Here is a 13,205-nt window from a genome sequence, read left to right on the forward strand (position 1 = left end):
TTGCTCATGAAAGCCCACGGAAGGAACCTAAGCATCATGAGGAAGCCACTAGAGGCTGACACTCTTCCACTGAGAAGGAAACTTCCAGGTTTCACTGTGGTATTCAGTGAGTTCCTCCAGGAGACTCTTGGTGGCATCTGGGGGTGTTTGTGGTTGTCAGGTGAGAAGGTGGAGACCAGAGAGGTTGCTTCACATGCTGTGACGCACAGCACACCCACCAGAGAGTGACATCAGCCTGGCCCTGAGAGGACCCCCTCACACCCACAAGAATCTACATTTTATTCATTAGTTGTTTGAGACTCAGCCTCATCATGTAGCCCAGGATGGCCCCCAAGTCTCAATCCCTTGTTTCAGCCTCCTGAGTGCTGAGGTGACAAGTGAGCTCCTTTGTGTCTGGCCTTGATTTTACCATTTATCTGTAAGATGGGTATCACAGTTTAAAAGTTTCTGCAGCAAATGCATTTTGCAAACCAAGCAAGCTTGAAAAGGTAGCATACTGGTCCTCCAGCACTTGGGAGGTAGAGTCAGGAAGATTTCTATGAATTCCAGACTAGTCTGGGTTACAGAGTGAGACTCTGTCTCAAAGATAAACACTCGATGGAAAGGAAACAGAAGGGAGAGAAGGGAAGGGAACAGGAAGGGAACAGACAAGGGCTGTACCCACTGAACCCCACCCCTTACTTGGTCCTTGTCACCCTTCTTTCTATTTTTAATAGAACCCCAACTCTGCTTCACACCAGCTTGGGGTGAAATATTTCTGCACTGAAGCCACCAATCAGGTTTTCCAGAGTCAAGGTCCCTAAAAACATTACTTATACTTTTGAGGGAGACAACGTGGAGTCCTGTCTTGGCCCCCTCATCTCTTATTTCCTTGGTGTTAATCATGTCCTGATGTTGGTATAGGCTCTTTCAGAGCTGTGGTATCAGTAAGCCATTTTTCTTTGTAAAGTATTCAGGCTCAGGTATTTTGTTACAGCAACTGACAGTAGACTATGTTTCCAGTCTTCCAACTCTGAACAGTTGTCTCAGTTCCCCGTGCCTGGCCTCAAACTGCTTGGGCCACTTCCCACTGAGCAAGCTGCCTCTCCCTGTCTCCTCTTCTGGTCTCCATTTATAATGGATTACTGCACTCTACTGACCCACTGACCTCCTTATAGCCAAGCATCTATTAAGGAGAATCTTCACAGATGCACACTGGGAAATTGTCCCACTTACCTTTGTCAGCTCAATACAGTCTAACATCATTGGACAGGGAGGCTTTACTAAAAAATTGCCAAGTCAGATTAGATCAGCCTGGGGCCATGCATATGAGAGGTTGTAATTAACAGGAGGACCTGGCCTCCTGTGGGCAGCACCATCCCTAGGCAGGTAACCGGATATGTATAATGGCACTCACTGGGCATGACCATGAGTGGGTACAGCCTTCCTGCATGGCTTCTGCCCCAGGGTCCTGCCTTGAGTTCCTGCCTCGACTTCCCTCAGTGATGGGCTGTGACCTGGGAATGTAAACAAAATCAAGTCCTTTTCCTTCCTGGGTTGCTTTTGGTCAGGGCATTTACTACAGTGACAGAAAGACAATTGGAGCAAAGACATCTGGGTTCATGTCAGGGCTTCAGCACATGCATTGGTGGTGCCGCACACAATAATAGTTGAGATGAACTGGAAATTTAAGTGACCTCACAACTATAACAATGTCAGTTTTCTGTAGCAAATGACAGAGACAACGTGGAAAGAAAACACTTTGCTTCAGTTCTTGTTTTGGGCAGTTTCAGTGCATGGGTAGTTGCCCCTGTTGTTTTGAGCCTGCTGGGATGTGTCATGGTGGGAATACCTTGTGAGGGGGAAATCACTCCATGCTTGGGAAGTGAAAGAGAGGAAAAAAGAACAGACCACATTTTCATTCTCTTCTTTGAGGGCCTGTTTCCAACTGCCCGATGATCTCCAAACAAGCCCTGCATTTTTTTTTAGCATTTTCAATTTATTCTTTAAGAGTAACTACAGGTATATAATGCATTTTGATCATATTTATCCCCCTTCAATTCCTCCAGGACCCTCCATCCTCCACCCTTCCACTTGTATGTCCTCTTTCCTTGTTATAACGCACTCAGTCCAATGAGAGCTGCCCCTGGGATTGTTCTACACACTGCTGTATTGCCATGAGGAGACACCATGACCACAGCAACTCTTATAAAAGGAAGCATTTAGCTGGGGGCTGGCTTACAGTGTCAGAAGGTTAGTCCATTATCAACAAGATGAGAGTAGATAATCATGGCACCAGAGCAGTAGCTAAGAGCTTTACATGCTGATCTGCACGTACCAAAGCATTTGAATCCTCAAAAAGCCCACCCCAGTGACACATGTGGTCCTCCTCCAAGAAGGCCACACATCTCAGTCCTTCCCAAACAGTTCTGCTAACTGGGGATCATGAACCCCTCCCCTCCATGCTGCAAGGTGGCATGGCCTGATCCTGTGCATCGAGTTGCTGGGTCCTGTCATAGCCAGAAGACACTGGTTTGCTCTGGTCCTGCCTGATCAGACTCTCACAGTATTTCTGCCCCTTCTTCCATGATAGTCTTTGAGCCTTGGGGAGGGATGTGACAGATATCCCATTTGTGACTGAGTATTCCTCAGTCTCTCGCTCTCTGCACTGTGACCCGCAGTGAGTTTCAGCATTAACTGCATCAAAAGCTTCTCTGACGAGGTCTGAGAGCTACATGGATCATTGCATATCAAGGTAATGATTTAGAGGGCATTTTCACACTGTGTCCATTTAGCAAAATAACAGTAAATTCACCCTTGGGGTCTGTGAGTGCCCAAAACATGGGTTCTTGGCTCGGTTTACAGTACCAGGTGTGACTTTTCTCCTGTGGAGGGGTCCTTAAATCCAACCAGAAAGCAGTTAGTTATCATGACAACATTCACATCACTATTGCACCAATGGGCACATCTTGTCAAACCGGTTATTGTAGTTCACAGAGTTCACAGCTGAGTAAGACGACACAATAGGTCTTATCAAGTTCTGGTGGGCAATAAAGAGCAACAGTAGTAGCTTGTATTGTTTTGGTCACCTCTGGTATTGTTTGGTACCTCTTACCAACAATCTGTAGGGAGGCGAGGCACCGAAGCACCACCTCTGCCAAGACACACGTGCAGCACAGCAACAGCTGTGTCTACATAAAGAATAGCTGTTAATGACAAAAGCTCACTGCAGCCCAGACTATAGAGATGGGGAAACTGAGGCCCAGAGATGCCAAGAATAGATCTCAAAGTCACCCAGATGGGAAGTGGCAGAGCAGGGACTAGAACTCTGAATATTAATTCCAGAACATAAGAACCATCAGATTTCTCTGTGAGGACATCTCTCACTTAAACAGTGGTTAGCAGGTGGGCTGTAGCACCGTCCTATGATATTGCTACACCATCAGTATTTTGGGGGTCTTGGTAGGGTCAGCAACTGCCTAGAGGAAGAATGGTGTCCCAGGGAGCAGTGGGTGGTGGAGCCCCAGGGGTAGAAGAGGAAACACGTTAGATAACCTTCTCAGAAGCACAGAAGCAGGTCTTGGCCAGGGCTTCCTGCCTCTAGACTTTATCTGAAATCGCCAATGCCTACATCTCCAGGATCAGCCTCCCCCAGCTACCCCTTGTCTCTCGTCCGTCTTGGTCCTCTTCCCTGCCCCTCTCCTCACACTTTTTTTTACCTTCTTTCCTACTTCCCTTTCTCAGTCACCCCTCCTCTCCCTCTATTCTCCTCAAGGCTGAGAAAATTCTTCTAGAGTGATTTTTTTTTCTTACAGCGGAAACTGCTGGTGGCTTTTTATAAATACACTGTCCCCACACCTTGGTCTCATCAAAGACACGGAAACAGGTCATGATAAGCAGAAAGGAAACTCCGATGGAAGGTGAGGCTGGGTATTTGGGGGCCTTTTCACCTCCCACCAGTGTTACAAGGACAGGACGTGGGAAGTCTGCTTGGACTGGCTTGGGCTAGCTGTGACTCCTGAGCAGAGAGAGCCCGACCCTCCCAGGTGTGGGCTCTGCATTTGGAGGTTTTGGGTAACTGCCCAGATGTTCAGCTATGGTAACACACAGCTCTAGTTCTTGTTGCTGATAGGAAGCACGAGACTCTGCCTCAGAATATATGAAATATATAGTTCAAAGCTAGCCTGGGCTGCTTGAGATTCTGTCTCCCAACAAACAAACATAAAAGCACAAATGATTACAACATATAAAGTGCCTTTCAAATACTATTATTTAATATTTTTTATTTTATTTGCATGTGGGGTCCAGAGAACAGCCTCAGTTGTCATCTTCAGGAGCTATCTACCTTTTTTGAGGCAAGGTCTTTCCCTGAACCTGGAACTCACTGATTTAGCTAGACTGCCTGGCCAGCGAACCCCAGGGGTCCTCCTGCCTCCGTTCCCTATTGATGGGATTACAAGTGACCATCACCACATCTGTGTCTTTATATGGGTACCAGGGATTCAAACTCAGATCCTCATAATTGCACTTTACCCACTGAACCATAACCCAAGCCCATTTGCTCCACTTTGTGTCTTCCCATAATCCCATCAACTCCAGGAGTCCAGAAGACCTGGCACAATCTGTTCTAAGTGGGTTGAATAAAGTGCCCTCAAAGGTGTCACTCCTTTCCCTGCCTCTTTAGTCCTTGTTTGTCTTTGTTTTTTGTTTGTTCTGTTTTCCCCCTTCTCTTCTGCATTCCCTCCTTCCCTCCTTTTCCTCCCTCCCCTTCTGACTAACTATTCCTGGCATGTCTGTTGCTGCTGCTGTGCATTGGGCCGAGTACTGAGGTCCCACCGAGATGTCCCTGAAGGATGCACGTGCTCAGAAGCTGGTACCTGGCCAATTGCAGTCGGAAGGCAATGCTGTTTTGGTGACTGGAAGCCAATGCAGAGGATGGATGGGAGAGACCAGTGTGTGGTGGCAAGTCTGGAGTGCTGCCAACATGGTCCTGATGACATTCTGGGGAGGTTTCTTGCCTCCAGCCCCAAACCCAGAAAGCCCAAATCCCAGTGTGTGCATTAGAAGCATAAATACCCCAGCTTTATTCTTTGTTCCTGAATATCAGGCAAATGGGCTGACCCCACGATCCTGGGCTCCACACCCCAAGTCTCCAGGTCTCTGATTTGAAGATTGCCCAAAGCAAGTCAGCAGTCCACACCAACCCGAGCACTCCACCTGCAGAGTTCAGGGCTCCTTAAAGGAGGGACTTCAAACCTGATTGATGGGTTTGAGGTGAGTCCTGGAGAGATCTCTCCACAGAACACATTGTCTCCACAGCCTTCAGACCATGAAAGCTCCGAAGTAGGACCTGGTGCCATCACGTGGTCTGACCAGGCGGTTTCCAGGCACGCGGACCACCACTTCTTCCCCGGCCTCCAGATGTACCACACCACCCAGGAAGCTGCTGTCCCACCAGACTCGGGAGCTATTGGCCCGGCCACAGGGTGACCGCCGGCTGACCAGCAGTTCTAACTCCTTGGGGTAGCGGGACGTGCGCTTATACAGCCCATGGGTGATAGGAAGGCCATTGGCCAGCCCCTGGGGGCAGCCCACACCGCTCAGCTGCACTTTGGAGTACACATAGTAGTAGCCGGCCTCTGTGGTCACCAGGGCCCCATCATGATACGTCAGGCCCCTCAAGAAGGCCAGGCCAAGTCGTGTCTCCCATAACAGAGGTCCACCGATGCTTATCAAGCTCGCGTTGGCTCCTGGGAGGAAAGGAGAGAGAGATAGCTGGTCAACACGGTTAGCATTGTGCCCACCCTGTCTGTGTGGCCTTATGGTGGTTCCCTCTGGGTTCACTGCCATATTAGGCTGCTTGTCTGGGTTGATTCAGTCCATTCCCATCTTGCAGGGCAGAGAAACTGAGGCACAGGAAAGCAAGCAAAGTAATTTGGTGGTTAAGCATCTTAACTCAGTTCATTCCCATCTCCTTCTACAAGGGTAGAAACTCAGACACCGAGGAGCAAAGCCACTTCAATATCAAAGAGGAAACTGAGGCACAAGGTATTTAAGCTTCCTAGTGAAGTGTCAAAATTTTTTAAAAATGGAGTTATGACTTAGGAGGTGGAACACTCAGCCAGCATGCCAAAGGCTACACATTCCATCCCCAGTACCAAATAAATCAGGTGTGGTGGTGTACACCTGTCATCCAGCTCTTGGGACGCAGAGGCAGGCGGATCTAGAGTTCAAGGCCAGTTTAGGCTACATGAGACCCTGTCTCAAAAAGTGTGTGTGATTGTATGTGTGTTTGTGTATGTGTGTGTGAGTCTGTATGTGTGCAATGTGTTTATGATGTGTGTATGAGTGTGTGTGTGTGTGTGTGTGTGTGTGTGCCCAGAAGTCAAAATCAGGCAACTTCCTCAGTTTCAGTTTCTGTCCACCTTTTTTTTTTTTTTTTTGAGGCAGAGTCTCTTACTGACCCTGGAAGTCCCCTGTTTGTCAAGGCTGCTGGCCGGCAGGCCCCAGGGACCTCTCTGCTTACCTCTGCCAGCACAGGAGTGTGTGTTTGGCTTTTGGCTCAGATGCTGACTCAAAAGTGGCTAGCACGTTGCACATTGAGCCATCTCCCCATCTCCCACGTCACATTTTTAAAAAGTTTTTGATTATAACATATTTTATGTATATTCTGGTTAATTTCTTACGTGTTAAATTATAAATTAAACTATCTATGCCAAAAGAAAAAAAGAGTATATACAGCTGGGTGTAGTGGGCCACATCTTTAATTCCAGTACTCAGAGATAGAGGCAGGTCCACGTAGGCAGCCCAGGCTACATAGAAAGACCCTGTTTCCAAAAACAAAAATAAACAAATAAATAAATGTAGAGCGTGGTAGGTCTGTGTCCTGACATCTGAGTCCTCCAGGGACCCTGGGATGTGTCCCTGTGACTAGCAGTGTGAAGAGATGACTTTACTGACTTTACATGGCTCCCCGTGGCTCTTCTCTGGGCTGTTTGTTAGTAAACACTGGGAAAAAAGCGATCTGCAAGATGGCTCAGAGAGCAAAGGAACTCGGAGCCCAGGCTGATGCTTTGAGAGCAGTCCACGGAGGCCAAAAGGCAGAAGGGAAGAGCCATTCCCCGAGAGCTTTCTGACCCCACACTGTGGCATGCACACGTGCAATAATAAATGAATAAAAAGAAGTACATGTTAAAAAAAATTAAAAAAACACACTAAATGAATGCATAAATGAATGCTCTAACTTGTGAAGGCCTGGGTCTCCCAGGACACCCTAAACCCCACTCCATGTGAAGATCTGGGGTCCCCCTCACCTGTAAGATGTGCTGCTGGGTTGGGCTGGTGAGACCGTTGATCTGAGGAAGAGAGTCAGAGGTTAGAGACAAAGAGAGGAGAAAGAGAGAGAGAGAGTGCGTGCGTGTGGTGTGAATGTGTGGTGTGAGTGTGTGTATGTCAGCATGTGTTCTCAAACGCTGACGGAGGGTACCTGCAGGTACCTGTAAAGTGTCAGGCTCTGCCCCTTCTGGAATGAGCCAGATTTCTTCTCTGGCCCTGGGGGAGGGGCACCTAAGGGGCCTACAAAGTTACCCTGATGACCCAGGGTGTGGTGTGGGGAGGTGCAGAGTGGGAATCATTCCCTGCTTCATAGGGACTGGGGCCCAAACTCACCTTGTATCAGCTTCTCCCAGGAGCCTTTGCCTCCATCCTGAAATGCAGACAGGAATGTTTGGTAAGGACATGCCACACCCGAGTCTCACTGGTATATGGTGATGACACTGTCTGGCCATGACCATAGATACCACCCACAGACATGTATGTAGAGCCATACATGCACACATCACATACATACACATACGGTGGGTGGGAGAGGCACACATCTAATAAGATCTGTTGTGTTTCCAGATAGGCTGTCATGTAGCCCAGGCTGGCCTCAGACTTGCTAAGTAGCCTAGGATGATCTTGAACTCCTTGAGCCTTCTGCCTTCCCGACCCAAGTGCTGGGATGAAGAATTAACTACTCAAGTTGAGTATCTGAAATGCTTGAGACTAGAATTGTTTCAGAACTGTCTTTAAGGTTTTAGGATAGTTGAGGGCCAGTAAGAGGACTCGGAGTAAAAGTGCTTGCTGCCAAGCCCGGCTACCTGAGTTCAGTCCCTAGAACCCACACAAAGGGAGACACAGAGAAGTAATCCCACAAAGAAGTAGTTCCACATTCTGCTGCAGCACATGCACACTTCTTCATATCTACATACTAAATAATTAAATGTAATTTTAAAAACTTAAAAAGAAAACATAGGCAAAGACTCAGGAGCATATTGTGACACACCCATGGCTTGTCTGAAAGGAACAGAGGGTGAACAAACGAGAGGGCTGAGAGTGAACCAGGATGACCATGAAGCCAGTGGTGGACAAGGGTTTGGGCTGGGAACAACCGTGTAGGTGAATCCCAGGGAAGCTGTAGGCACTGCACATGTGTCAGATCCCCATGTACAGATGAGAAGACTGAGGGTCAGAGAGACAGGCTGACAGGAGAATCCCTGGGTTTTAGATGGGCTTTCTGCCTGGCACACAGTACACAGCCATAAAGAGATAGGTACTGGAGAGGCCCTGCTGGTCCCCAAGCCCCACTTACTGGCAGATGAGCCACTATGTCCCCAAGACGCTGATTCAGTCTCAAGAGAAACCAGCCCTGAGCAGCCAGCACGGCACCCAGCAGCAGCAGCAGGGCCAGGCTGACCTGGACAGTGCCGCAGTGCCGTCTCTTATTGTTCTGTCCCAGCCGCCTGAATGGGATATCCGTCTGTCCATCCACCACAAACACTGAAGGCTGTACCACGCTCTCCATGCCAGAGCAGCTGAGGCTCAGAAGCCCAGGGACGGGGTTTGCAAGCCTGAGTTCTTCCTCTCCGGAGGAAACCACAATTGCCCAATGCTTGGGCTTTGCAAACTGCAAAAGGTTCCTGTGGCCCCTGGGACTCACTTTAAAGCTGCAATTTGGTGCCTCCCCTTTCCCCACACACCCTCCTCTTCTTCCTGTGCCCCCAGAAGGCCAGGCCCCCAGATTGCTTTCACTCATGCCTCCATAGCTCACACTTTCCAGAAAATGTGACTCAGGTGGGATGGACGGGGCAGCCCCTGCTCAATGTACGTGGTGGCTTTGTTTCCCTCAGAGGAGCTTCTGTGGGTTCCATGCAAGCTTCTAGCACCACACCTGCATATGCACACACTGACAAACACAGGCCTCTGTGTCTGCTTTAGTCTATGCATATGGGTGCAGGTGCTTGTGCAGACACAAGGTTCATGAATGTGTGCACACAGGTGTAGATGTTCTGATATGTGCCTGTGTGGGCCAGAACAAGCACACAAGCATTTCCCGATGTGTGTGCAGGTCCATATATGGACACACATGCTACAGCATGTATCATCTATTAGTGCATGCACATATGAACCTCAGGTGTGTTCACATGAGTGTTCATTTGGGGTAGATTTTCAGATACCACCTTGTCCCCAAGTCTTCAGCCTGGACCCTACCCCCATCACACACTCTCCCAGATACTGAGGACTCAGGGGTTCAGCTGGGAGATTCACCAGCCCCTCTTCTCAATGTCAATGGCCCCTATTCTGTAGTGTTTGTCCTCACACAGTGCTGTGACCACAGAACCCCCGTGCTCTGTAACACTGTGGACTCATGGCTTCCCTAACCATGAGTTCCAGGAGAGGTACTGCTGAGACTCCTGTCAGGACCCACCTATCCACCTACCTCAGGAACAGACCCCACCACAGGAAGCCCAGGTGTGTGAGGTACTGAAGGGATGCGTGCTGTTGACATGAGCTTGTCAAGAACTCCAGAGCCTCAGACCCGCAGGGAAACATAGCCTTCTCTTCTGGTCCATGCATAGATGTGGATGTCAACAGTGTGTGTAGAATGTGTCCACTATCCTTCCCCTGAGTGCTGACACATGAACATAGCTCCCTTACAGAGATAGTTCTTATGGAGATTAACCAAACCTGCCTTCCCTATCTCATTGTGTATATAAACTCTGCCTCCTTGCTTATCTGTATGTGATAAGCTGCCTCCTTCAGTGGTATGCAATAACCCCGCTTCTCCACTCAACTTTGTATAATGATGTGCTGAGATACTCATGTGCAGCAGTCCCAGACCACATGACCCCAGGATTCCTGTATGTTTGCGTTTGCCTTTTCTTCATCTCCTTGCTGTAGCCCAACTCAGGTCCATTCCTGGAACTATGCAAATTACTCAGCAGCTTGGAGTATATCCTACCACAGAGGATCTGCCTGGAAGCATTCTCTAGTCTGTCATGGTCTGTGTTGGCTAGTGTCAATTTGACACAAGCTACACTCATTTTAGAATAGGAAATTTCAATGGAGAAAATGCCCCCAACAGATTGGCTTGTGGGAGGCCCCTGTTCACTTTAGACAGTTCCTTTCCTGCATTGGCATTCCTGGGTTCTGTAAGGAAGCAGGCTGAACAAGCCATAGGACACAAACCAGTAAGCAGTGTTCTTCCATAGCCTCTGCATCAGCTCCTATCTCCAAGTTCCTGTCCTGACTTCCCTCAGTGGATGAGGTGTGACTTGAAAATGTAAGCTGAGGTAAACCCTTTCCTCTCCAAGTTACTTTTGTTCATGGTGTTTTATGAAAGCAATAGAAATTCTAACCAAGTCACAAATTGGTATCAGGAGTGGGGTAGGGATATGACAGACCTAACTATGGTTTGGGGAAGATTGTAGTGGCATCTGAACTTGGACTGGAAAAACTGTTCTATGCACAGAGCTCAGTGGGCTGTTCTGTGGGAGCTTGGTAGTTCAAAAGGCTGAAAATAATGCAGATGATGGAGGCCTGGCTTGTGAAATTACAGAGGGAAGTTTGAGAGTTCCTTAAAGACCACCAGGGTTTCCTAGGTATGGTAGCGCACACCTTTAGTCATAGCATTTGGGAGGCAGAGGCAGGTGGGGCTCTGTGAGATCAAGGCCAGCCTTGTCTACATAGAGTTCTTCCAAGAGAGCAAGAACTATAAAGAGATTCTATTTAAAAACAAAACAAAACAAAAACAAAACAGCCGGGCAGTGGTGGCACACGCCTTTAATCCCAGCACTTGGGAGGCAGAGGCGGGCAGATTTCTGGGTTCGAGGCCAGCCTGGTCTACAGAGTGAGTTCCAGGATAGCCAGGGCTACACAGAGAAACCATGTCTCTAAACAAACAAACAAACAAACAAACAAACAGAACACTTAAAAAACAACAAGAAGAAGAGAATTGGGGGTGTTTGGTATTTGAAGTAAGATTCTTAGTTCTGCTTAGCCAGTTCTGCAGAACTGGCTGTGATTAAGAAGAGACCAGCATCACTGAGGTAAAATCTGGGAAGTGTTTCCTGAGAGAGTCAGTACACAGAAGCTGTGCTGGTGAGGCAAACAAGGCTGTACTCAGATGGTGCTGAAAGCATGAGGAGGTTGTGGAGAGCCAGCTGAGGCTTGGCACTGTGTGAGGCCAGGAGAAGCTGTTGGTGAAAATGTAGCCTCAGCAGCAGCAGAACACCCCAGGATTCTGAAGACGCTGGTGCCTTGGGATGATCACCACGAATGACAGCAGCCTTGGGGTGGAGGCAGCCTAGAAGACAAGATGTGAGGGCTGCATAGGGCAACACCAGAGAAGTCATTCGGGATCTTTGGAGGAGCCCAGAAGGTTGTGTTTGAATCCCAGACACTGGAAATTGAATTATTTACAGTTAGAGTTTGGTTTTGCTTGTTCAGGTTATTGACTGTGCCCTGGTTCTTCCCTCTTAAAATAAGGAAGTATTTAGCTTGTTTTCAATATTATAGGATCCCACAGTTGAGAGACTAACTTTTTAAATATTTTAGATTTGAAAGGATTTTAACTTTAAACTTTGAAGTTTTAAAGACACTAAATTTTAAAGTGTTTGAATTTGTGAGGCTGTGGGACTTTTTAAGTTTGCAAAATGTTTAAAATTTTATTTATTTTTATTTTATGTACATTAGTGTTTTGCTTTCATGTGTGAGAGATTTAGATCCCCTAGAAAGTAAATTAAAGACGGTTGTGAATTGCCATGTGGGTTCTCATTCTCTGGAAGGACAGCCAGTGCTCTTAGCCTCTAAGCCACCTCTCTAGCCCACAAAATGTTTTTATATTGTGACATTGATATGTTTGATCTTGGAGATGACAAGAAAGGAAAGGTTGTGGCTTACCAGTGATGTGCTTGTGTGTCAAGATGACAAGGGGTGAATGGTGCTGGATGGTTGTGTGCCAACTTGACACAAGAGAAAGTCATCTGAGAGGAGGGAGCCTCAGTTGAAAAAATGCCTCCATAAGATCGGGATGCACTTGAGCCTGTAAGGAATTTTTTAAATTTGTGATTGATGGGTGAGAGCCCAGCACACTGTGGGTGGGGCCATCCCTGGGTTCTGTGAGAAAGCAGGGAAGCGCGCTAGCAAGCAGCACCCTAATGGCCTCTGCATCAGCTCCTGCCTCCAGGTTCCTGCTCAGTTAGAGTTCCTGTCCTGACTTTATTCAGTTATGAAATATAACCTGGAAATGTAAGTGAAATAAACTCTCTTCTCTCCAAGTTGCTTTTGGTCATGGTGTTTTATCACAACAGTAGAAACCCTAACTAAGATGGGAGGAAGGGTAATCTTGGCTCACAGTGAGAACAGAGTGTCTATCATAGTGGAGAAGTCAAGGCGGGAGAGGGGAGGTAGCGTGAGGCAACTGGTCATGTCAAATCCACAGTGAGATAGCAGAGATCAAGGAACACTTGCGCTCCCCTCTCTTTCTTCTTTTCGTTCAGCTCAGGACTCCAGCCCTGAGATGGCTCCACCCACACTCAGGGCAGGTCTTCTCTCTCAGTTAATGATGCAATCTAGATCATCAGTGATGGAGGTGGTTAGAGATTTGTTTCCATGGTGATTCTGTGCCCTGTAAACTTGATCATCTAGATAAACCACACAAGTGCAGATGTGAGTCTGCCAGGCAGGGTCAGAGGAGATTGGGAAAGGTCAGGGGAGCCCACAGGGAAGCCAGGACATGAGACTCAGTGAAGGGGCAGCAAGCTGTTGCTGAGGAAATTGGTGGGAACTGAGAGCTGAGACTCAAATGGGGGATGGGACAAGGGTGCCTGGCTGCTAACGGAGAGTGCAGGGGAGGACGGCAGACATGTTGCTCAGGGCAGAGCCTGAAGGCTTACGGGCTCTTG

General features: G+C 48.0%; 1 protein-coding gene across 2 annotated transcripts; it reads right to left on the minus strand.

The window, feature by feature from the left end:
- Positions 1-5,039: 5,039 nt before the first annotated feature.
- Tnfsf14 (TNF superfamily member 14) lies at positions 5,040-8,924 on the minus strand. 2 transcript variants are annotated; one of them, XM_034498910.2, is made up of 4 exons: positions 8,612-8,924; positions 7,648-7,684; positions 7,293-7,334; positions 5,040-5,729 (listed from the first exon to the last, which is right to left on the minus strand). In XM_034498910.2, the coding sequence occupies exons 1-4, from the start codon at positions 8,822-8,824 to the stop codon at positions 5,302-5,304; spliced, it is 720 nt and encodes a 239-aa protein (XP_034354801.1). In that variant the 5' UTR covers positions 8,825-8,924; the 3' UTR covers positions 5,040-5,301. The 2 variants fall into 2 exon arrangements, with proteins under 2 accessions (XP_034354801.1, XP_076788153.1); XM_076932038.1 differs by lacking the exon at positions 7,293-7,334.
- Positions 8,925-13,205: the final 4,281 nt, after the last annotated feature.

Source organism: Arvicanthis niloticus, chromosome 3 (assembly GCF_011762505.2).
Source record: "Arvicanthis niloticus isolate mArvNil1 chromosome 3, mArvNil1.pat.X, whole genome shotgun sequence".
NCBI lineage: Eukaryota > Metazoa > Chordata > Mammalia > Rodentia > Muridae > Arvicanthis > Arvicanthis niloticus.